This window comes from Papilio polytes, unplaced genomic scaffold (genome assembly GCF_000836215.1).
Source record: "Papilio polytes unplaced genomic scaffold, Ppol_1.0 DF823621.1, whole genome shotgun sequence".
Classification (NCBI taxonomy): Eukaryota; Metazoa; Arthropoda; class Insecta; order Lepidoptera; family Papilionidae; genus Papilio; species Papilio polytes.
In genome coordinates this window covers 659,901-686,561 of record NW_013525583.1, presented here as the reverse complement: position 1 = coordinate 686,561, position 26,661 = coordinate 659,901, and the positions used below count along the sequence as shown (strand labels likewise).

At 32.8% G+C, this 26,661-nt stretch overlaps 1 protein-coding gene and 1 long non-coding RNA gene across 2 annotated transcripts in view; one reads left to right on the top strand and one right to left on the bottom strand.

Moving 5' to 3' along the window:
* Nucleotides 1-26,661, bottom strand: part of LOC106104484 (carboxyl-terminal PDZ ligand of neuronal nitric oxide synthase protein) — a 96,472-nt gene that overhangs the window by 16,659 nt on the left and 53,152 nt on the right. The window contains exons 3-6 of the mRNA XM_013284551.1: nt 24,240-24,311; nt 21,378-21,473; nt 19,000-19,188; nt 707-845 (exon numbers count right to left, since the gene is read on the bottom strand). Of these exons, the coding sequence (XP_013140005.1) occupies nt 707-845; nt 19,000-19,188; nt 21,378-21,473; nt 24,240-24,311 (496 nt within the window). The remainder of the gene's footprint in view (nt 1-706; nt 846-18,999; nt 19,189-21,377; nt 21,474-24,239; nt 24,312-26,661) is intronic.
* LOC106104486 overlaps nt 2,464-26,661 on the top strand; it is a 51,911-nt gene continuing 27,713 nt past the window's right edge. Inside the window, exon 1 of the long non-coding RNA XR_001225676.1 lies at nt 2,464-2,682. This is a non-coding gene — a long non-coding RNA (uncharacterized LOC106104486). The remainder of the gene's footprint in view (nt 2,683-26,661) is intronic.

Here is a 26,661-nt window from a genome sequence, read left to right as displayed (position 1 = left end):
ATATTATGACTTTATTTTGGTGAACGTGTGATGAAAGGTGATTTTCAAGTGGTGATGTATCCATAGTTGCTGTGTCGATATAAATCTACTATCAAACTGATAAAAGAGTTTCTTAAATCTTACTATGTTTTGTTTAAGTAAAAGGAAGAAAGTTGTTTTTTGCTCTAAGGAGTTAAAGTAAGCTTTTTATAAAACAAAATGCGAAGTTTTGGTTTAAATTTGTTTGAGCAGATTCTATTTCGTATCTTAATCAGAAGAAGTGTTTTATGTTTACCACATAATCATTTCAAGGTCTTCGAGTAAATTACAAAAAGGTTTTGAAACTAACATTAACTTAATTATGTACAATTATAGTAATTTTTGTAAACAAACCACATATCAAAAAGATCGCAAAGCCCATTTATTAATAACTTAATTCAACATACAAACATCACAAACATTTCCGAGAGAGCTTCATGTGGTTATGTTAATAAATAAAACATTTAAATTTTAAAATTCCAACCAGCAAAATCGCATGTCGCCAGCAAATATTGGTTAAATCGCAAAAGTGCGGCACACGTTGAAAAAAATGAATATTGGCACAAGCACTTTATAGCGTTGCAAAATATTAATACGATAAATTAAATATCAACTTATAAAAGTCTGTTAAAAAAGTCGCTTAAAACATTTTTCTGTAAATACAATTAATTTAGTAGGTTATCCAAACCTTTGGATGTTTTCCCGGCCATTCCGGAAGTGCTGGGCCCGTCTGTAGACGCAGCCTGTTGCCCAGGGCTGGTGATTTTCATCTTGTGGCACACATCGAAAGCTTGGCCCACGGTGCGTACAATCCTCATGGCCTGCTTCTGTGAATATTAAAAAAAATCTTTATAACAAAAATTAATAAACCGCTACCCAGAAGCCCTTGAAAAAAAATTCAGCTATTCAGGTTACGATCACAATTTATTGATTAAAAGTAATTCATCAGTGAAGCCGATTGTAAGTGTATATGAGATTAAGGTATTTAAAAAAAAAGTAATAATACTTTGATAATTTTCAAACTAAAAGTTTAACGTGAACTGACGACTGCACTGAGTAGTCGAGCGGGAGACAGTTGGTGCTAGATGAGCATCAACAAACCTTCTGCACATGAGTAATAATTTAAAACATTTTGTACATTATTTGCAATGTCACAATAAAATGACCTTCAAAAAGACACGGCGCCGCGGCTGCGGTCAATGAAAATTTTTGTTCCCAATTGTTGGAAAAAAATTGTTCCCCGTTCTCGAAAGTGCAGGGAAAAGCTAGTTAATCATATTTATAAAGATTGATGTTAGTTTCAATTGGAATAGAACGTGTTTTATTCAATTGAACACGACGAAAAATGTCTGCAGTGCTCAAGTTTTCACGGAAGATTAAACGGAATGCGCCTCCGAAGACTCTGTCTTTACCGACTTTTAAAGAATGAAATTTTCAATTCAAGATAATGTCATAAAATGTAATAAATAAATTGTACCACATCGATTGTACTTTTCTATTTCATTGATTAAAAATCTCATAGGAAATTTTCATGTATTAAAACTGGCATACAAAAATCTACTGAAATGTATCCTTGAAAAGAATTAGGCCAGTGTATAAGATAAAGGCTTGAAGCCTTTGACTAATCAAGCTTTTGCTCTGTTAAAAGCAGAACAAGAGAATGGCATAAAAAGTAGACAGGTTGCACTCAAGTAAGTAATATCATTACGAAAGGAATGAAAAGTTCAGTTAGCCTGGATATACCTTACATATGAACCGAATTATGTTGCTTCAAAGCATTTTTGCTTCAAAACATGCTTGGTTTTGTGTTAATTTACCATATCCAACTAAACCAGTGTTGTTGGATATAGAAGATATGGTTGGAAAAGCGATTAAAAGTATTTGTAGTTTTATAGTTATTGACTAATGTCAATAAACTCCAAATTCTTTTGAAACGTAATTAATCATTTTTTTAAGGCAATGCCCTTCTGGAGTTAGAATATAGTACTAAGATTGCATCATTTATTTAGATTCTTAGGAATGCATAAGCATACGAATATTTTAAATTTTTATTCATAGAAGACTGGGATATTATTGATGACATATGTATTTTTATTCTTTGTCGTTTCTCAAAGCGATATCGCTCGATTTATAGAACTCGCTTCACTAAGCTAGTGAAAAGCTTTTACTGCCAACCTCGTCAATATTACCTCGAAATAGTGCGAGTCTGACTAATGGAATTAAAAAACCCTCTGAATAACAAATCTCGATCAAGCGGAATATCTGAACATAGTTTTTAATTGAATTTTTTGACCTGCGACACATTTTTGAACGATGAAAAATTATTTTCGTTCAACATTCGTCGAGTAACATGACATTTGACTGACGTAATAAATTTACAAAATATTTTATTAAAATTAAAACGTTTTTTACTAAAACTTTTTTCTAAGTGTTTAAATTCGAAATATTCATAAGGAAGCGTACATGAGATAGTAATAACAGTTTTATTTACTACATAAACGTTCAAATGCATCAAAATATGGTTATCGAAACGACTCTGTTCTTTTATTATTATAAGTGCAATCGGGGGAATTCTGACGCGATGGGTTCAACAGTACCTAATCCTTGGACGGCAGCCAAGGTTCATTCCGATACTTGGTTTCGACTCAACAGATATCGCTAACGGTGAGTCTCTAATGTCGTGAAATCTGTATAATAACGATATTGCCATCCCTCTTTTTCTCATTGACACAATAGAGAGAACAATAAAGTTATTATACACGTAATGCGTTTCGATTCAAGGTGACTGCGTTTGTCACGATACGATTTACGTTAAAATATGACGTGAAATGTCAATCAGATGTTGTAAAAGTCACTCATCCGACGGCGTGACTGTAAAAAATATAACATAAATTCAAACAATTTTCGTTTAAATTATAACGACAAGTGTCGTCATTAATAATTTTAAATAGACGTAGCTGACAAAATATTTGCCGAGATGTAAATAAATGTAAGGCGAATAACGCTAACATTTTGAATGAAATGAATAAAATATTATAAAAGTTGTACACACGAAATACAAACCTTGCCAAAGAACCTTGTCAGAGATAAGTTTTACTTTTTAATACATTAAAAAATGGAGTGTCTGTATGTTGTCTATCTGGGTGTCGATAGCAAATCCACGCTTGTTCCAGGTAATCTCCGTAATGGGTAGAGCTAATTTTACCTGTATAATAGAAGGTGTATGCTAATTTTTATCCACGCTGAACTCGCGAGTTACTACTAGTATGGAATAAAAATCGATTAGTGAAATATAATAATGTTATTACTCGTGAAAACGTGCTGATTTGTTATAGAATTTCTTTATTCAATACATATCGAAAGAGTTATAAAGTTTGATGTTGATTTGCCGCCAAAATCTAACCGGTAGTTAAATAAGATCTTTTGCATTTTTAGATAATTTAAGTATCTCTAAGAAAATTTATTATCTAAAGTTATACTAGTTTTTTTTTTAATAAAATGTTAATGTTTCTATATGTAAGTGCGAGATTCGCGCAGTTTTCGTGTAAACGAGTCGTTTCATGGCAGATGATTGCTTAAATTTACGATATAACCCAGTCGTGAACACATCGTAACAAATAAAGCCTTCGGAGGGCACGTCAGTTCACTGTTATCACGTATATATTATGGCATAGTATATATAACTAAATACGTATTTATAAAGAGCTATTGCCCGCAAGCTTCTTTAGCGGGAAATTAAAAAAAAGGTCGTCTATAACATTCCCGCGTGCATCTGCCTTAACCTTTTTAATTGCGATTTTCAACAACGCAAATACATAACCTTCGCGAAATCTGGATTTTTTTCTCGATGTTACATACAGACATTCCAATTTTATTACATGTATAGATATCTCTCTTTTACTGACTGTACCCCTAGTGGCGTTCATACGTAAAGATACGAATCGAATAACATCTCGTTCGAAATCGATTCAATCGTTTAGGCTACAGAAGATCTCGATAGGAAACATGACCCACTTTCAATTGTACAAGGTGAAATTCAATTTCATGACAGGTTATGGAAGTCTATCAGAGGAAAATGTAACTTCATAACTGAAATTGCAATAACACACGATATTAAATTGAAATCCTTCATAGATCTGAAATTGATTAACAGCAGTAGTATCATAGATGGACAGAAAGCTCTAATATCGGTCTATTACCAAGCGGACATACATTGGTCACTGAATTTGACATCTAGCTAATAGAATTTCAAAGAGCCCTTGATCACGGGCGATATTGGAACGTCTACGGAACTGATTATAGCATCTGTAACACGCAACGTGGATCGCTAAATGTATCTGAAACAGATATGTGATTCGATATTAACCGAAATTCCATTGACTTATCCATCTATCTATCTATATATGAACCTATAAACAACCTATTTATCTATCAAGATTGGTTTCAATTCAGTATTTTGAATTTAAACATGTCGGGTTACTACGAAAATTGATTTGAACCGGCTCCTGTTTATTGTGTATTTACCGTCTTTGTGTATGTCAATATTTACGTTGACACTTGCATTGTTTTTGAAACGAGAAATCTTGAGCAGTGGATCGATACGTAGGTGAGGTTGTTATATTCCCTTCTTTATTTTTAAAAGAAGTATTGTATAAAGTGTTTTGGTCGAAATTACACATATAGACATTCCAAAGATTTTTTTCCGAATAGCCCATGTTTATGAAACTTATATTTTATTGATTGATGGAAAGTTAGACAAGGTATTTATTGTTAGCGAAAATTCCCTTCAATATCAATGCCATACTTATAACGACGGAAAGTTCCGCGTATTTCCTGTAATAGTTGAATTTGTGCAGATTGCGTTCGTAATGTAATAGAGTCGTTTCATCTGTTTGCGATCTAAAGTTTTAATTAAATGGATGCGGGGCATTTATCGGTGTTCAGGCTTCCACGGACGCAATAATTGTGGTACTCAACAGTTGTCGGGTAATTCAATTTGCTCTTTGTTTGTTTTGGCATTTGGAAAACCTTATTTTATACATCTCTATTGATGCAAGCTTAAATTTATATACGACATTAGCATTTGATACGTGTAAAATTTGATATTTAAGAGATGCCATATCTGTTGAAAGGTCTCCTGGCAAAGAAATTAGAAAAAAAATGAATAGAGATTGAATTCAATAAAAATTGTTAGGCAATCAAAGACAATGACCTTTAAGCCGTTTATAATTTTTGGCCAACTCAATCGTTTGTACGCTGGCCGTCTATTTTTGTCAGTTTCGTCACTAGATGTATGAAGGACGCTGAAATGCGGTTGGTTTAGGATAAAAGCTTTCGTACGTGTCGCACTACGGCCGCTATAAAGACGCAGGCCCAAGTTTATGACCCCTGCACTCGTGCCGATAATAAATTACGCAATTCATAAAAGGGATAGAATACCCGGTGAGGTGTTATCGAACTACTCTGGGTAGTCCTTACAGTCTAAGTTTAATTTCTCGAACTTGCTTTTAAACGGTCAATATTAAAATGGAAATATTTTTGTATCTATTTATTATTGTTGTTTTAGTACACAATATAATTTATAATCTTTTAACCCATGTCATGGGCTGCCTATTATTATCATCATCATCAAACTGTGAAGGCAAGAGGCGCTCGGAGTATACCTAAGAGGTGTCTACTATACCTAGGCTTTGTTGAACTACGCAGGCCCAGAATTTCGGTTAACTTCACATGCGTATTTTTCAATTTATTCACTGATAACTTCACCGTAAAAATATCAAGTAAATGAACATAGAGAATTCGAAATCGAATAACACATTGGCAAATAGTGGAGGTCGAACCTAGACTTGTAGGTTATGATCCGGTCCGATTAGGCGTTTTACAACTGCGCTACTGACATTTTCCTAATTATCATCCCCTAACACAAATTGTAAAAAGTGAAGTAAAAGGTATTATTTTGTAATGGCTGAATCTTTAATTCAAAAGACGATTTTTATAATTCCTCTACAATCAAAATCTGTAATAATTTCTATTGAATCTATATTAAAATTCATTCGATGACCAAATGTTTTAAATGAAAATGAATATTGTGTCTATAGTAGCACTCGATGACCCTGTGGCCGCGATGTTAGTGTATTGGGCAATCACACACCAGTCCTGAATTCACTGTAGTGTCAAAATATTTACGATACTTATATTTAAGTAAAAGATTGTAATAAGTACATACAATATCTAAATATTATTACGCTTAATATTTCTACCACTTTATTTTTTTCTAGAGTCATAACAATCATTATACGATAAGAATATCTGTCAAATGTCCGTGAACGTATCAAAAATCTGCGTCAAGCGCTAATCACAGTATGAAAGGGTTTATTTTTTATTTTTATATTTTTATTTTATTTATTTACAGATAACTTACAGCTAGCTTAAAAAAATAATAATAAAAGAAATAAAAAAATGAAGGCCAATTACAAGGGTTGACGCATATTTGTCCTAAAATGTATTTAAAACTCTGTCTTAGTTTTTTTTTAAAATTTAATGGATTTAAATATAATTCATGTGATTAAAAAAATAATAGTTTTAAAGAATAAAGATGTTTTATGAAAGACGTTTTAATACATAAAAATGTAAAGTGCTATTTTCGTACGCCTATTAGAAATAGAGCCGGTCAACGTTTGCTCTCTGGGGACTTTGATCTTGAAATTTGGTTTATTCTGTGACATTATTATATTTCAATGAATATTTCGTTTTTTTATTCACGAAATCGATCAAACGAGAACATTAAAAGTCAAAAACATTATTACAGTATGTGCTGTAGCGTTGTGAGTAGCACATACTGTGCCGACCATCCATAAGGGATAAGGGCAAGTTGATGATGATCTACTTGCCCTTGAGATGATGAGAACATCATCAGCCATGGTTAGATTTAGCCACCAGAGTACATAACATTTCTGTTATGTCTTATTAGATTTTTATTTTAACAGTAATACAAACAGTATAAGAGTTTATGTAGACACATTCTAGGCCTCTTTATTTACAATGTTCAAGTCTCAGTCTTCTTATAACTTATGGAGATATTGTTTTTCTAACAAAAATGACACTTTAAACAATACATAAATCGTAGATAACAGTATCAACTATGAATATTATTAATACTAAAATTTCACGAGAAAAAATATATTATTCATGTAATTTTAGTTTGCAATTTTCCAGAATCATTGTTTTTACATTTTTATGTTGAAAATCATTCTGCTACAGTGGCACTATTGAAAGTATATTTCAATGCAACCGTCGGCTATACGAAAGCTAAAATAGTGACGTCCATTACCTATGTTTACGAAAGCGATAAAACACGAAAGGTTTGTTGTTTCATAATAGTATCGAGAATGCCTCAGCTGTATCTGCAAACGGCTCCGCTAATCTGAAGAATGTTATTCTTTTTAATAAGCAAAACACTAAAACTAATATATTAACCATACTATTATTATAAAGACAAAAGTTTAGATGGATAGATGGATGTTAGAGTTTGTAACCTAAACGGCTAAACGGATTTGGAAGAAATTTACCATAGATGTGGAACATAGTCTGGTAGAACACTTTACTTATTATTAGTTTTTGAATTTCATGCTGACGGAGTCACGGGCAAAAGGTAATATTTTTTACTTAAAAAAAGAAGGAAGATTGACCATGGATATAATTCACGACAAGTAGATAAATAGCTAGATTATTCGAAGATATTAATTTTATTATTCTGATAAAAAAAAAAAAAACTTGTAAGATCTGTGTCTACTCTCAAATAAGCATTAAATGTTTAATTGACTTTTAACAGAAAGCTTCGATAGTTAATACCGTAGACAAGATATATGTAGTTCGCTTCATTTAACGCATTTAGCATTCACGTGTTGATATGTGGAACGTAAACTGACCGCCACAGAGAGATTTAATGATTGCGGGACTCTGTTACAGAGACCATTCAAGTGCGTTATTCACACATTACCGGCAACAGTTCTAAAATATCCCCGCGTGAACAAAACAGCTTCGTTTTCTAAATAATTAATAAAGTCGCCGACGGAAATGTCGTCCTTGACTGTCGTACCATTGAACTAAGAAATAATAAGCAGTTATATCATCTGAGTTGAAGATTTCTTACAAATATTTAGACATCAGACGACGGACGTCAATTTATAGATGCAAAATAGTAAGAAATCATGTATTTTTAAATTTAACCATAACATCGGAGCTTGTATGCTATAAGTATAGTGTACACTTACTACCCATATAGACTCAAACGGTTGTTACAAATTTAATTATGCAAAATTTAATAACTTTCATGAATAAGTCATCCAGATTTTATAGTTTTTAACGCATCGACTGAAACGTAATAAACAATACAGAGTAAACGTCACACATTTTAGTGGTCATAAAACACTGGAATATTTTTAATGCTCTTACAACAAACTTTCGTTGCCAGTAGTTACCCGGTTTTGACTAGTAATGCCGACATTTATAAACAGACCATAAAAACTTTTAATAATTTATTTCAAACTGTTTTACATCAATCAATGATTAGTTTTCGAATATACTTATGTATGGGAAATATTAAAACTGGTCGTAAAAAAATCTCACCTCCAAATCGGTGTCTATACCATCTATACTCGAATGTGTATCCGATCTGAGGGACACTCTATTAGGTCTACGAGTAAGACTGTTGACACCCATCAACTTACTAGACCGACCCAAAGTACTGCTCCCATTGCTTACGATCTCCGGCTCCCGGAAAGAGAGCTTCTTTCTCGGCCGTTCATTATTATCTTGGATTTGAACATCAGCACTAAGTCTTTCATTAACAGGTAGCACTAATCGCGATTGCGTGCACAAATCATCAGACGATTCGAAATGACGTTTAACAGGAATCATTTCCCTAGGATAGCTACCGCCGAAGTAGTCCATATTATCATCATACCGTTTCATGGGGCCCATTGATTGCGGCCTCGGCCTAACTCTCTCTCCTACATAGTCACGTGGAAGGTCGTCTACTCGACTTCTATGTTTACTAACTCGCATATCACTGAACTCTGGTTCGGATCGACTACTCTTCAATTTGTCATGATTCTTTTTCCCTTTGGACTCATGTTTCTTAGGCTTTTGTTGCTGATCATTCTTCGACTTGAGAGCTCCACCGAGAGAGACAAGAGTACTCCGAGCTTTAAGGAGAACTTCGGAAGGTAGATTCTTTAAAAGATTATCATTCTTTCGTTGCTTCACATCGTGATCCTTATGATTGGACATGGTGATATATTTTTAAGAGGCACATGTAAGATCGGTGTTTTCGCGTTTCTTTCGTGTGCGAGCGTGCGAGACGCGGCGTGCCGCGCGGCGCCACACGGAACAACTGAAGTGTCGGCATGGCCGGCGCGTGCGTCGCGCGTCGCTACAAGCACCACAAATAAACACATTCGCGTATTCTCAGCGGTTGTGTCTGAATTACGTCGACATCGCAGACTATTGATGCACTTCAACACCTATACGGAGGTACCAAGTTTATTGGATACGGTACGGTACAATGTGTGGCTCAGAACAAACCGGATCAAACAAAAGAGATGAATCCTCTCGGCAGATTTAGAATATCATCAATCGGACAAAAAGCAAACCACTCACACTCTGAAAAGGCATAAGTCTGGAATACATTAAGATGTTTTCCAGACTTTTTTTTAAATTAAGTCAGTAGACCTTACGTTTTTAGCGGCATTTGCCGAAGAACACATTGTACTTTGATAATGTTATTAAAATTTTTACAGTTTTATATAGGAACTTAATGTGAGTGGAGGTATCTTTAAAATAAATAAGACCATAATGCTGAATGTTCATTATCCTTGATATCAAACGAACCCGAAATACAAATAATTGAAATTCCGAAAAACCTCAGACAAAACCGTCTTAATACAATCGAACTTAACTTCCCGCGTCGATATTGTTGAGGCTAAATTATATTTAACTTCATGATTAATCAATGATTGAAAAAACATTATATTTGGATCTAGTCCAATTAAGAAAACTAGAGAAGACGTAAGCTATATTTTTTCGAATCACTAAAAAGTTTTTACATTCATTTATGTAAATTGAATTTAAACTAGCTTAATCCAGTACTCAGTTTCCATTTCATATTATACTAAACTAAAAGGTTAGGCTAGACTAGTAAAATTTGTATAGATTTTGAAAGCGATTTACGGTTTTGGGTAGTACCCGTTAGACCGATCGGCCTACCGCGCAATTATACTTGGTACTAATATTATAAATGCGAAAGTTTAGATGGCTGAACGGATTCCGATGAAATTTGAAGAAATACATAGGCTACTAACTTTTGTTTTTTTTAATTCTACTCGAAAGGAGTCGCGGAAGAAAGCTAGTGGTAAAATAATTCCCATTAAAATGCACCCTTATTTTTGACGCGTCTGGTTTGAAAATGTAGTTTTATCGGTAGATAGATATTTTTATTGAAATATCGTTAAAAAAATATTTGAACGATATTGAAAATGAAACCGTTTTAGAGAATTTTGTGAAATTGTGTTCCGTGAAATGTTTTCAATTAAAAAATGTGTACTCTAATCTATTAATGGCTTAATTAAAGAAGTTGGCTTCAGTAATAGTTTTTATCAGTATTCAACAGAATTACGCGACTCGAGGAATTATTGGCGTCTAGTTGAGTATATCTTTCGTGTAATTTATGTTACTCGCATCCGTATTGTTTTCTCTCAAACGTTTAAAGATGTTTAACACTTTTCACAGTAAACGAACAGATTTCTGTTTTCGACGGATAGTGATTTAAGATCACGTATTTTAAAACAAGGCGACTGATTGAGTGCGGTGTTATTATGCATCGGATGATAAAAGACAAACAAAATGTATCTACTTAATCTTACTTCTATACTCACTACACTACTATCTCACTAATATTATAAGTGCGGAAGTTTAGATGGATGGATGTTTGTTTGTAGCCTGAACAGCTTAACAGATCTTGATGAAAGAACACATAGGCTACATAATTTTGTTTTTTATTCTACGCGGACGGAGTTGCGGGCGATAGCTAGTGATATTATAAATGCGAAAGTTTAGATGGGTGTTTGTTAAAGTTAGTAGCCTAAACGGCTAAACGGGTCTCGATCAACTTTGGCATAGATTTAGAGCATAGTCTGAAAGAACACATAGTCTACTTACTTTTGTTTTCTTTTATTCCACGCAGACGGAGTCGTGGCTGAGAGCCAGTACATTATAAAATGAATTCGTGATTTCCTATTTAACCAGATAATAAATCATTTCATTCCCATAAGAAAGGAAAACATAAGAAAGCAAGGTAGAAGGCAAGGTAGCTACGTTTATCATATGCAAACATAACTTTACGTACTAACATCTTTCCTCAATCTTCAGTTCAGGCATTACGTGTTAAGCCATACGATTTTATTCTAACATTTGTTTAAGAAAAAAATTAAACTCCTCTCATAATAATAAATAGAAAATTAATAATAAATTCAAATAACTATTTATATTAATCAGCTCTCAAAGTTGGGTTACTTTGGAAGCGAACATTTTGGTTTTGTGACCTACATTTTTGTTATATACATATTATTTTTATCAACGCCCGCTTTAAGAATAACATCGTAACTATGGCCAGATGGTTATTCAAGTCAACGTTAATTAACAAAAACAAACAGTCGTATGAATTAAAGTTTTTTTTAGAAACGCAGTGTATTTCAAAATGCTCATGGCTTCTTGTTTATTTTTGTATTCATTTGCTTTTCGTCCAAACATGTCTGTTTATATTATTGTTATTTTAATTCGTAAACAGAATATGCATGCGGAAAATCCTCCATGGATAAGTAGCGTGATGTTTTAAAAAGAATAGATATTAGTCGATTTCATGGAAAAGAGAAATTTTAACTAACATATTTAGACAATCTTATGAGATGCGTATGTTAAGATGGATGTGTGGTGTGACAAGAATGGATAAAGTTAAGTTTGAAAGTAGCGCCAGTGGTGGAGAAGTCGAGGCAAAAGGTTAGCGTGGTATGGACATGTTATGCGGAGAGACGATCGGGACATAAACCAGAAAGTGTTAAGATTGAATGTGGATGGCTACAAAAGTAGAGGAAGACCGAAGAAAGTATGGATGAATTGTGTGAAAGAAGATATGCTTAAGAAGGGAGTGGATTCAGACATGACGGCTAATAGAGATGTATGGAAGAGCAGCACATACTGTGCCGACCCTCCGTAAGAGATAAAGGCAAGGGCAAATTTAGACAATCTGATCTTCATAAGCAATCACGAACTTATTGAGAACAGATATACTCGCATATGTAGCATCAATTACAATACTATAACTTAACAAAATAAACGCATGTATTAAAAAGGACATTATCAGACAGTGAAAGGTGTAAATATGATTTCTCATCTCTGATGATTTTAACCATAGTCATTGAGTTTTGAATCTTTATTAAATGTTAAATATTACTTCTGTTTCTTAAGTTTTAGTTTCATGATGCACAATATTAGCTACAATCTATTCATCTAATAATTTCTCATCTTAACTGTGTTAATATTGATATCGATATTGAAATCGTAATCGAAACTTTCCCGACTCGACTGCTTGGGGTTCTGTTTTCACGAGATTGATTCCGTTTGTAACTTAGTTTATTTATCTTCAACAATGTTTAGAGCGGACGCACACCGTTGACTAAACTGTCGCACAACTGTTGTGCGATTATCGGTTGTCTTGTATACAATTATGTTTTATATATAATTGACATTATTAAAAATTTGAGAAATGACGAGAAGCACTTTATTTGCACATATTCTTTAGTTTTGTATTCCCAATACCATATCACATACTCGTATTTATCCGCTTTGTAATTTACGTGGAAATATCTGAATATGCTTCTACGAAAAATTCAATTTTATTAAATATATTTTTAAACCCATACAGATATTGAAATTCCTGCTTTGCTTTGTGATTGAAAATTCCGTACTTGGAGTACTGTCAGCGTTTGGAAGAGTATTGTATAGTTTTAAAAAATTTAATAAACAAATCGTTGATAATTCAGTTATTAGCGGAAATTTAAACTTTTAAGATGTTAATACATATACGTGCATCTTTATCATCTTGGTCCTTCGAGTCGGATACTTTTGATAGTAAAGCTTTAAAGCTTTGACTAAACTATCGCACAACTGTTGTTGGACTGTCGATTGTTTCGCAGCAAATTCAACTTTATAGTTGCGCAAATACAGATCGAATAGTGTGCACTCCTCCATATCTTACTAACATTATAAATGGGATGGATGTTTGTTAGAGTTTGCAGCTTAAACGGCGGAACGGATCTCGACAAAATTTCGCAAAGACGTAGAGAATAATTTGGAAGGACACATATGCTACTCACTTTTGCTTTTTTAATTCTACGCTGACGGTGTCGTGGGCGGAAGATAGTAAGGTCATAAATATTAAACCGAGACTAAACAGTTGTGCAATAGTTTAGTTGCTGGTGTGCGCACGCTCTTATACGTAAACTTATGTCCACTTTATGAGTAAGTGTAAATTAAAAAAAGCATAAGTTTTTCACCATTTTAACAGATGTTTCAGTCCTGGTAGAAATAATATTATAATTTACAACTTAAATACGGCTAATACATTTTAATCCTTTTTTTACATTAAAATATCTTTGTGAATACGAGAATAAATTAATGAACTGACGCTCGCTTGGTTCTGGGGTCAAATGTCAGCGGAAAGCGTGAATGTGAAATGAGCGTTTCTCATAATTAATTCCTGCAATTTTTACAGGCATGCGAAAAATAATTTGATATAGGTAACTAAGTTTTCTTTTTTCAAAGTCATACATTTTTAATATGACAAAATTTTGCACTAGAAAATGAAATATTAAAAGTTGTATAATGTAAAAACCTAAAAAGGTACAATAACATTGATGTTAAAAATTGGACGGGGTCCTACTTACTTGCTGTACGTAGGAAGAGATATACTCGTACATGTACATAATAAAGAAAACTAAACATCCGCAAAATTTATCCAACATAAATAAAAGACACCCTATACAACGCATCATCTTCAAAGAGAACAGACGTTTTATTATATCTAACATCAATCATTATAACTAAAGAAAACTATTTTGAATTTTCAAACGAACGCTTCCGATATAATATTTTATCTAACTAATAAAAGAATGATAATCACTATCAGATTAAACTATTAATGCATGAACCCCACACTGCAACAATTATAATGACTGAATAACTATACGATTCCAAAAATGTCTTTCAAAATTTAACAAATCCCAGTAATGTTAATAGCCACCCATTATCCTCACGCATTACCACTGATTACGTTTCCCGCCACTTTTACTAATTACAAGCAATACAAGAGCGGTACGCATTTTGAGGCGTTCATATAAATTACCGACAATTTCGGGTTACAGCTGAAAGTCATAGCTATAATCTAACCCGCGTTTAGCGAATGCGATTATTATTTTTAATCAACTTACGACTCCACACACGGGTTGCTTCAAATAGACAGTACTAACAGCTACAAGAGTTCGACTATCTGCATTTTTAAACAGCGCTTGTAAACTGCGGATTGCACTGATTGCCCAACGCTGTTGATTGTCATGAAGCTGTTTCCTAATTACATTAATTTCCACGAGCACTATTGATTTTTCTATTTTGTTTACTATCGATGGTTTAAAAATATTTGCTTTACGTTTTGCGAATAGTCTAGTTAGATAAAGGTAATTAGTACTATAATACGTAACGGCTTACAAAAGGCAAAACTACTACTCGATTTCTTATAATTTTGTTCCATTGCATTTGTCGAATACTGTATTTGATAAATGGAAATACAAAGTGCAATCGTTATAACTTATATCGTTTGATTTGTTTCAAAAATTGATTCCTCGTAGTGAGTTAGTTCGAAACAGTTTTTTAAAAACTCGTTTTCAGCTCTGTACAATGTTCCCGATATATTGGAAAATCCCACGTTTCATCCCGTTCATCGCATCGTCACGAGCTCGGTCGAATAAAAACTGTTTCAATACGTTTTTAAAAAAAGAATAAGCGGTTTGCAAATACACGTTCCGGATCAGAACTAACAGAAACTAAACCAATTTTACAACAGATTTTGCGGAGGAATAAATGACACGTACATCTCCCACAGGGCATTGTTATACTCGCACGATATAATACTAAATGTATGTTGGACTATTTGTAGACTACTTGTTTATTCCTTTATTGTCTATACTATTATAATAAAGCGTAAACACACACCTCTTTGTTGCCTAAGATGTCAGCAATTACATCATATTTTTGAATAATATTTTTTTTAATAAAAAGCCCTACACTTGCGACACGCTTTAGACTATTTACATATTAACGTCGTTAAACTTAGGGGGTAAATATTTTGATTTAAAACCCTTATCTGAGAAAGAGACCATTAGTTGCTGCCAACATCAAGAAATAAAGGTTGTCATCATGTCATCATTTAGAAATTTGTAATTTGACAAATGTAAACAATAAAATAAGATTTTCATAATTTCATGCCGATGAATCCGCACGGAAACAGCTAGTATTTTATATGTGTACTTTTCAAATAAAGGTAGTTTCGATCGATTAAATCCGTTGCAATTAAACATATATAAGGATATTTTTTTTACTGATTTTTGGCCGAAACTGTGCAGAAACAGAGTTCTGTCGGTCACCAATTAATTTGGTTTTTATTTTCAAATTTCACTAACGGGCAAATCCTTTTGATAGAAAAATGAAAATGTTTTTTTATTTTCCTTACATTTCCCATTTGCGGTTTTCCTTGTTATGTCATAAAATGTCCTATAACGATCTTAGAAAAAAAAGGGATCGTATGACAATGGGCTTCAATATCATATTATACTCATCAAAATACCTACGATAGAAGAAAAGTTTATTCTGATATTTATAAGAAAACAGATATTTTTATGTAATAAAGTATTTTATTAAGTATTATGTATTTTAACGATTACATCGATAAGTTTAATATATTTGTAATATCTGAAGAAAAAAATCAGATTTCGGGATGACGATTTATTTGTATTGCTGATAACGTAAATCGGATTTAAAAAACTTTTGTCAGTATGTCAGTCCGCAAGTCGCGTTCGTTCCGAAACGGTTGGGCCGATTTCGACCGAACTTTCACTAAAGGGTAGCTGACATAGACGGGCATATTATAAGCTACGTTTTTTATTTTCGTGGGCAACAGCTTGTTAATAATAAAAGTCAACATTATTTACTATACACTATCACTAATATAAAACAAAGAAACATTTATTATTGGTAGAATCAAGGACGTCGGTATGTAGAAATGTAGCTTATACTCTCTAAGGAAATTTCATTTTGATTCAAATACATCTTGAATCACGGAAATCCATTTCAATGAATACGTTATCTATCAGACTGGATATTTAAATAGTAATGCATTACTTCTGTTTTCTCGGTAAGAATTTCCGAAACGACAGTGACAGATTCGAAAAATCTTTCTTGTTTTTTTAGAACGGAATACACACTAATGGAAACGAAATGTTTTGTTAATGCATAGGACCCAGAATAATTCGTTCTTTTTCAGACTCCAAATTGCTTGGGAAAATCTCGATGTGAAGTTTTTGAAATTAATTACAATACCTACTTTCACAAATCATATTAATGTTATAAATGCGTAAGTTTAGATGGATGGATGGATGTTAGAGTTTGTAGCCTAAACGGCTGAACGGATTTCGATAAAATTTGGCATAGATGTAGTGGATAGTCTGGAAGAACTCATAGGTTACTCAGTTTTTTTTTTTAATTCCACTTGGACGTAGTTACGGGCGAAAGCTACTAGCTTTATGATGATGGTATAATGATACTTTGAGGCCAAAGCTCCGGTGGATAGACGGCATAAGTAGAGACGTGAAAACCGTTGGCATAGCGAACTGGAGGACCGTGGCCAGAGATAGGCCGAAATGGAAAAAATTACTTTACCAAGCCAAGGCCCACAAAGGGCTGTAGAGCTACAGAAGAAGAAGATAATGATACTTTGAATATAACCACTTCAATAACAATATGATATTTAAGAGAGGTATTTAAAAAAAGTTCATCTAATTTAAATGCGATTTAAATTCTGAAACAAGGTATTTTTTATCTACATTGAATAAAAAATTTAAAGTGAAAAAATTGCAGGTCGTTTTCGTTCCTGTCGGCTATTATTATTGCGTTTGACGCCAGCAGCGGAATATCGACAGCTTAACAATGGCGTCCGTCGTTGTACATTAAACTTTATTGTTATGATTGATTTTCCCTGTTAATTAATTTTGGTTGGTTGCATCTTGTTAGCCGTTTCGTTAAATGAGCAATGACTCGGATGTTACACATTTTGTTCTAGTAACCATTTATTGTGTATAGCTATATTTTGCAGACTAAAACATAATTCGAGCGATATGTTTTTTAAATTATTAAACGCAGTACAAAATATATATTTATAATACAAGTGCCTTATTCTCCGTTACTATATTACGCAGTCATAGTTAATTAATCGTTGTTTTGATATTGTTTTAAAGCTAAGGTTATTTTGCTAAAGATGTTTTGACATCTTCAACAAAATTATCATTTTTTAATTTAAAATTGAATAAATAGGTATATAATGATCTATTCGTTCATTTATAAGTTGAAAAATACGAGACGATCCTGCGAATGAATAATCTTTCTAGCGTTTGAAGTATATAAAGTAAATAACATAAATTAGGATGATTTCCCGGAATTGTGAAATGAGTTCATGTAAAAGAAAAATTGTCAAGAATGTTTAAGCCATTTTATATTAGAGGCAATTACGTCCCACAGCGACAGAAAAACGTAATGAGTCGAAATTCAGAGACGGACAAATTTCAAAACATTTACAGGAAATATGGAAAATATTAAAAAAAAAATGCTTATTCTTCTTCTTCATTGCAAGCATTGATTCCAAGAAATTGGATTTTTTTTAACTTTTTTCTATTCTTATTTTTTTGGAAATATTACTCAGCGGCAATGAACCTTTGCCTTTATGAGGAAATATAGGAATTAAAAAAGTTAGAGATTGCTTGTCTCCGGAGACATCAATCACAATAGTTTGTGTAAGTTTAATGTTATACTGTTTTATTGTATAGATCGTTAGGATAGTACAGGATCGTTTGGATAGAACAGGATCGTTGGGATAAAACAGAATCTTTGGCGTAGAACAGGATCGTTGGGATAGAACAGAATCGTTGGGATAGAACAGGATTGTTGGGATAGTACACGATCGTTGGGATAGAACAGAATTGTTGGGATAGAACACGATCGTTGGGATAGGACATGACCGTTGGAATACAACAGATAAAAGAATTAGAAGAAGTACAAAAAAGCACGCATGGGCCGGCTCGCTCTCCGAAATACTACGACCACCTAAAAGTGAAAGCAATCCGGCGTTACCTCTGACGATTGCGTGTGCGTAGTGGAAGCGTAATTTCAGTCACTTTTCCTTATTATTAAAGGAACAGATGGGAAGGGACTGTAGAGCATAGAAAGGATCTTTCTGTGCTTTCCTTCCCCCATCGGTTAAAGGTAAGCAATGAAACAGCAATTACGGATGTCTCATGATAATGATGATGCGCAGTGGCCACTTAGCTATATCGGTGAATTCAAGTAGCTGCTTGCTCGTTTTTCATTACAAAAAAAGCTTATTGATGAATATAAAGAAACATTTGTTCAAATTCACATTAAACTCGTTTTTTTACTATCACTTTGGTACTTTATCGATTTATATATGTATATTAATAAGTATTTCACCCATCTGATACAGACTGATTTAATGCGGGTGTCTATGAGAAGCAGCCAACTCGATAAAACGATTAAAGGCCGCTCGCTCTTTTACCACCCTATATTATAAAATGTCCCTTCACTTACGTTCCTCTTGCTCTTGAAGACGTTACAAGTGAATTCGTTCGACGACCCTTCTCTGGCGATGTAAGAGAAGACTTTGACATCGTAGCTGTCGTGCGAAACGTAAAAGATGCGATAAATGGGATGGTGCATTAACTCCAAAGGCTCCTTCGGCTGGGCGTTCTTGCGCTTGCGACGGAAGAAACGCCGAAACTGGTAAAAAAAGGAGAAGATTATTTTAACTGACGACGTAATTTTTATGCAAAGGTAGAAATTGTAGAAATTAAAAGTTTGCAAATCTTAATATTGAATGACTGAGCTGAAACGTCTTAACTATAATAAACTAGTTTGAAACTAACATTGACAAGTAAAACTCAATACGATTGCATTTGAAGTTTAGAATTTAAAAAGTTAAATTGGATTGTGATGATCAAGTTTTTTTTAAACTAAGTTCAGCGGGATTGGAAATAACATTTTGTCTTGCTATACAAATATAAATGAATACGAGTAAATATATAATTATCGTAATTTGAGGTTAACTCAAGTCAAGCTTTCAATGTTTTCATTTCTTCTTATTTGACTGCTAACATCGAATAGTGAAATTAAAAACAAAGTAAAAAGTTATTTTAATTATATCATACATTACGCAAATATGTAGCGTTGTATTGTATAAGAACATATCTCCCAATTAAGCGATGTCCGCTGGAAACGTAATTACAAGACATCGCTTGGGAATTTCGATTCCTGCTACAAGGGCAGCGCAGTAGAGCTGTCCATGTCTAACGACAGTTAAAGTATTCACTCTTTATAAGTTATATGCTTCTGAATTTTTTTTTAGTAAAAACGTTATTATGTCTACATTGTCTATGTCTAATTTTTCTGTACATGTCTATAGTTATTTTTAATCGACACGATGTTTTAGTAAAAGTACGTTGATAAAAAATATGCTTTACTACATTTATAAATCTTATTATTTCACCTCTTTTAATTTTATTTTCTTTTATTTATTTTAATTAGTAGTTATTTATACATAATAACATGGAAAGCTGTCGACTGAGTTATTAGTTGCCTATCTTCAACGAGTTAACGAAGTTTTTTAGCGTCCACAGCGAACGTTACAAATAATAATACTATCTTCCTGAAAGTCATGTTTAATTGGCTTTAAGCTTTTTTAGTTTAAATAACGTAAACATAGATATATTGTTAATGTGAATGCAAACAAATCTCAACATTATCAAGACAACTTAAAATTTACGAATTAAAAACTAAAGTTTTTGTTACGTTTTTAAATGAACAATCCCGAAGTGCAAACATAATTAAACTAAACAGTTCGACTAAAGAGGATCTATTAAGGGAGTTCTCAAGATACGAGATTGCTCTATTGGTATCAAAATCAATAGAAATGAAGTGGTCAAGAGAAACGCCAATCGTCGATAATAGACGACGATAGCGTTTAATCCCCAAGTGTTCGTATTTAACAGACAACTATTCGAATGTTTATCGATCGTTGTTAATGAATGGCTGGGGATTCTATGGAACTCATTGAACGTTTTATCTTAATTCAAACATCAAAGCTTTTACAGTAATTATACGTCTCTTTATAAAGCATTCTATGGCCTTTGGTGCTGTTTTATAAAATAGTGACACCCGAAACTTTTTGGGGCGGTTAATAGACTTTATTGAAATATCACACCCTATTGTCCATTGTTTGTTGGTGGTTCTACAATAATTAGACAATAATTGGAAACTAAATACGGACTTTTAAAGTTTACGTTTAGATATATGTAATGGGTTTAAAATGGAATATGAAATAACGACTAAATAGGCTTTAAAAATTCTTTAAACAATCTAAAGGCCGATATATTTATAAAATTCATCGAAGATTAATTGTTGCATCTAAATATTAGTTGAAACTAAACTAAAATGTTATTTCCAATCTTACAGCTTCCAATACTCATTTGGAACGTATTGAAATTAATACATAACTATGGTACATTGTAAACAGCGAGCTAATCCGTAATTGGTTCATTACGGACAATGTATTGTACACTGGACAGGACAAAGTGGACAAAGCGTTCGGTGGCACATACAAGTGGAAGTGAGGCATAACTCAAAGCTCAGTCATTCCATATATCATAATCAGGACTAATTGATTAATAACTGGTTTAATCTGACATGCGTCGCAATGCATAGGTGTATACATAAACGGATTCGATTTTAATTTATGTCAAAACTCACTATTTTATTCAAATTAGAAGTCAATTTGTACCTATCAATTGTTTTTAATTCGTATAGCGATTGTTTATTGGATAATGACATAAATTAGTTGCACTATAAGACAAAATAAAATGCTTAAATAAATATATTTCTACGGTACTCGTAATAATTAAAAAAAATCTTACCCTGTTGTTCTTGGTGCGTAGAGTCACGCGGACGCCGTTGGTGGAGATGTCCATTAGCACCTTACGCTGGTCAGCCCCATCCGCCTTGAAATCATGCTAGAAAGTGCAATTAACAAAAAACTCACAATAAAACAATCATTTTTATTATACAAGTGGCGGCATTATTTGCATTAAAATAACTTTAATCTCGTATTGAATTTAGAATTTAACTTGTATGGAGTATGAGGGTAGGTTTCAAAAAGGACGGAGCGTAAAGCAGAACAGATTTATACATCAAATAAAATTGAACATTATACAATTGTAAAATTTAATTCTTTTTATCTTCTTAAATAAGACTTTATTTAAATCAAATAAAGATCGATTTTATTTGCGATAATAATCTGCTGTGCTCTACCCACTACGTCTGGATGAACGGACTTTTATCTGACTAATTATTTGCCCGTCCTCATATCTCTATGTTTGTTCGTCACAACAGGTTTTCGTCCCCTATAACAATCTACCATTCGACACTTCACTTCTTTGATAATCATATTTCACGTAATCAACCTCGACTGACACATACTCTTCATTCAATAAAAATATGCGTCCCCCTGCAGTAACAATGTTGTATTTTATGTCATAAGTTTTCAGGGATTCTTAACGTCATTATAAATTTACAAGACATTTTGTTCAGCTTCAAAGATATATGTTAATTTTAAATAAATGATACGCATAACAACGTAATACTAATTTTTGTGTAACATTTATATTGTTTACACAAAAGTTGCTTTTTTAACCGTATGAAAAAACATATAATCTTTAGTTTTTTATCCTAAATATGTTTAGCAAATGACTGACATTACATTACAAAAGGAATCAAAGCCCCGTACCATTGTTGAGGTAATAAATGTCACAGCCGTTATGCTTTTATTGTGCAAATATGGGCCAACGACTCCTTTATATTCAGGGAAGATAGGCGTCACGTAACGTGATGTATTCATATTTCAATGTGACAGGATTGATCTTGTAATGTTCATGTAAAATTATATGGTATACACATTTTGTATAGAATTCTAGTGTCATGACACTGGTATTTATTGTCATCAACAATGCTGTTCAGGGCGTTAGTATGGGTGGGACGCGGTAGGGCGGTCGCCCAGGGCGCCTAAAATCAGCACTGACCATCCCTTTCATAAAACGGACTACAATGTATTGTAGTTTAATCAATTATATAAAAACTCTTGCATTACTGCGAAGAGATATTAAAATATTATTTTTTTAGTATAAAAACTGATGTAATAAAGTAACTGATTAAAGCGCCCTCTGGCGGGAATTATATATCTTCAGGCTAAACAAGTGTCACGGCATTAAAAGTCTAGAGTAATATAATTTTGTAATACGAGTATAACGGCAGTCATTAATGAAAAGATGCATTTTAATTACGTTAATGTATACTGTATTTAAGATTTGTCACATCATTCACTTATCAACCCTAATCAGTGAAGTTTGACATGTAGTAACTTAGTTAACATATCGGGTTACACACTCACTGAACTAAATCAGTTGAGCGGGAACTTTGATAGAGTTATCCGAGTTTCCGAAGTCAACTACAAATTTGTTGAATTCAATGACACCGAAATACTATAATTCTGGTCGGAGCAATCATAAATAATTTGAATATTGTGTCGTTAAAAATAATTATTGTCTTTGAAATTAAACTACTGATCATAATTTCCGTCAATATTTCATAAATCAGTCTGCCTTTTTAAATAAGATCGCTAAATCTAACATTTTAATATCAAATTCAAATTTCCACTAGTAAGGAAAATATTCATTAAAAAAATGCTATTTGAATTGCCCATTTTCAGATTTTTTTCTCTGAAGGGCCTTAACTAGCAGTTACAGAAGATCATATCAAAGTTTAAACAAACAAAGAAGGCAAAGGATGATTCTTTTTAGACAGCATTTAAATCTCGTAGAAACTAAGATATTATAATATTTATCCAGCCACAAGTACGACAGTTAAATTCTAAACAACAAAAGGTACTGCAAAGGACAGGACTTGACAAGTTCTTACAAAATTATCTTTGAATTCCATAATTAAATAAAACAGTCGGCTCTGTTTCGGACGGACGGGATAAAGATACCTAAGTACAGTGAAATGCGTAATTTCCATCCTTTAAAAATACGCCTTTGTTCAGTTCTGTTTTTGTTTGACAAAAAACCATACACACTATTATTTTATTATGTGTTGTATATCAGATTTTCATATTTAAAATTCATTACGACGTCACTCCCTTATTTCGTTATCTTTCACGACCATCCACTTCAGACACATTTTTGTATTCTAAAATGTAGTGCGCTGGGAACAGTATATATTTTTATTCAAATCACATATTATGTAATTTTATATATTGTTATTTTATTTAAATAAAAACAAATTATGAATACAAAAATATATAGCAAAATTTCTAAAGGAAAACATCAAAGTCTTGTTAAAAGTATATTTAGCTTTAATTGCTATCGTGTTCTTAGTTTTCCAATTTCGATATCTGTACATATTGCTTGTAAAGTAAATATTAATTACTTGGACTGTTTTTCGAAGGTTGCTTGGTTTATGTTATAAATTGTTGACATTTAATCATAAGACATATCTTCAGATTTATGATAAAATTCAGTAGCTTTGTTATTTAATTTCTACTGGAGTGTAAACGAGATAGACCTAGAAAAATATGGAGGAACTGCTTGAAAGGTGACTTGATCAAAAAGGGAGTGAGACTGAGATGACGTATGATAGAGTTATTTGGTGGACAAAAACCTGTTGCGCCGACCCTACGGGAGTAGGATAAGGAGATGATGATGATTGATATAAACGAAACTCACGCGCGCACGACGCATAGCAGCGACAATCTCGATCCGATTTGCTGGTCTCGGCACGTCGAGAGTACCAATGTACTGTAACAAAACAGCACTTGTTAATAATTTAAAAATACAACAAACAAATTCCCAATAACAAAATACATCTTTTAAAATGTTACAAGTGTTCAAATTTAAGATACATCAGGCACAAGATAAGCGGATTTTTATTACTCTTGACGAGGTATGCGATACATAGCTACAGATATACTTAACTGACGTACCTGTACAAAAACATAAATTGCATATTCACTCGCTTTTATGCAACAGAAAAAGTGCAAGCAATAGTGCGATAGGCATAATATAGTAATTACAAAAGTCAATCAACGCAACGTCCCGTACATGAGGAGTTAGGGAGTAAAGTGACCACAAAATTGAATAACGGTCTAAAGTAATTAAAAGGCCCCAGTGTCAATAGGCATGAGGAACAAATTGAGGGAGAAATGACGTGACGTCGTTGCTTCGGTTCACCGCAAAATGGTTTCTAACATGTGTTAAAATAACATACTAGGATCGATTTTCAATTAACAAGACCTCTTGTCATCTGAGAATCAATTTAACGGAACTACAATTCAATTACAAACACTTATATTTTATTATTTTTATAATTAATTTAATCTTGTATCCCTCTAATATTTTTTTGTCGATAGGAAATAATAAAAAAAACAAATTTTAATTCTAATTTTCCAAATGAAATAAACGAAAATATTTGTTTTTAATGAAAGTTTTTCATTTTCTTTCTCTTTTCTTGATAGTCCAAAGTTCATAGTCAAAGCGTAGACCTTTCTATTAGATGTAATTTAAATTTGTTCTTAGTGTTTCTGATTTCATTGAAAATTCCCGAGATCCCGTTTGCAAATGAAATTATTTATATTAAATAGTATCCATTTTAGTGGAAATAAATTGAGTTAGACGTCAAAAGTATTTCATGAAAATAGATTGAAAATTCCAGTTACATCTGTTAAAATGTAACTTTTTCATAATGTACCTACGTTTTTTTCTAATTAAATGCAACAATTCTGTGATACGGTATGGTAATAGTGAATTTTTAATTAGTCTGAATATTTACAGTGTTTACTCTTGACTTCTACAATAAACAGTACACCAAATTAATATTCTGTCTAGACATCGTCGAGGGAGTAGCTTGTCTTACTTATGTACCATATGTTATGCTTAGATATCACCAAAGCATGTAATTACTCCATTAGTATTGGGTCAAGATGTTAACTCAATTTGCTCTGGTATGCCAACCACATGCCGTTGGAGCAACGGTCGCTATTATATGTGTATTATATAATATTCAATATTCCGTTTAATTGTTTCATTAAATATTAATTAAAAAAAAAGTGTAGGCCGACAATAATAGTATTTAGTATAAAGTTACTTTTTAGTTCTACTAGAAATTTACTAAATAAAATTGTGACCGTGACCCTGTTTGGTGCGAAGTGACAACCCTCCCAGTGTATGGGACGTTTGCGTCGATTTCCGCTCGTAGGAAATCCATTTCCGATGCTCAAATAATAATCATTTGCTATTTTAGTTAGTGTTTTTGAATTTCTTTGTCTAAATTATTAACCTAAGTACTTGTGCATACTTTAAATACTAAATAAATCAACGATATACTAAATAGGCGATTGTTTTTTATGATGAACTAATAATGAATTTCCTTTAGTCTAGGATAATCGAATAATAAGTATATCATTGTTGTATTCTATATAAAAGTTATGAGATATACTGGAATCGTCGCTGCTTAGGGAAGCCAACAAAACACATCGAAGGAGTAGACACGTTCCATATCCTTCCCCACCTCGAAGATTAGTAGGAAGCCATAATTACACGGATATTGCTACGCTGAATAGGAACAAATTAATGCACGTATTAATCCCATTAATTGAATTTAGACAGCTTGAATGGGTTTATAACCTTCGCTATTATCATATTAGTACTGTATATTCTCCTGACAGAATATCTCAAATGTGTTATAGAACTAAAAAGCAACGAATTTCAGATCTTTGGCGATTATTAGTAGCCTAGATCTATTAAATAATACTTGAGATATTCCGAAAGATAAAGTGTACTTTGATTTTATTTTATAACATTCTTGAAGTGAACATCTACTTAAAGTTGTAGTAGAAATTAATTTCAAGTCGGAAAACGGTATAATACTTAATTAATATTTACACGGGAGCTCGGGGCGGACAAAACTTTACGCTATGCTTGATGTCACTAAGAAATTCCACTTAGTTTTGCTGCTAACTTTATTCCTTGTTTATGATTTATTTATTTTACGTCATTTTATTTTGTTACAGTATTACCATCGACCATATTAAGAGCCCGTCCCAAATTGTAAATTGTCTGATAACAATCCAACGTATAAAATTAGTGATGG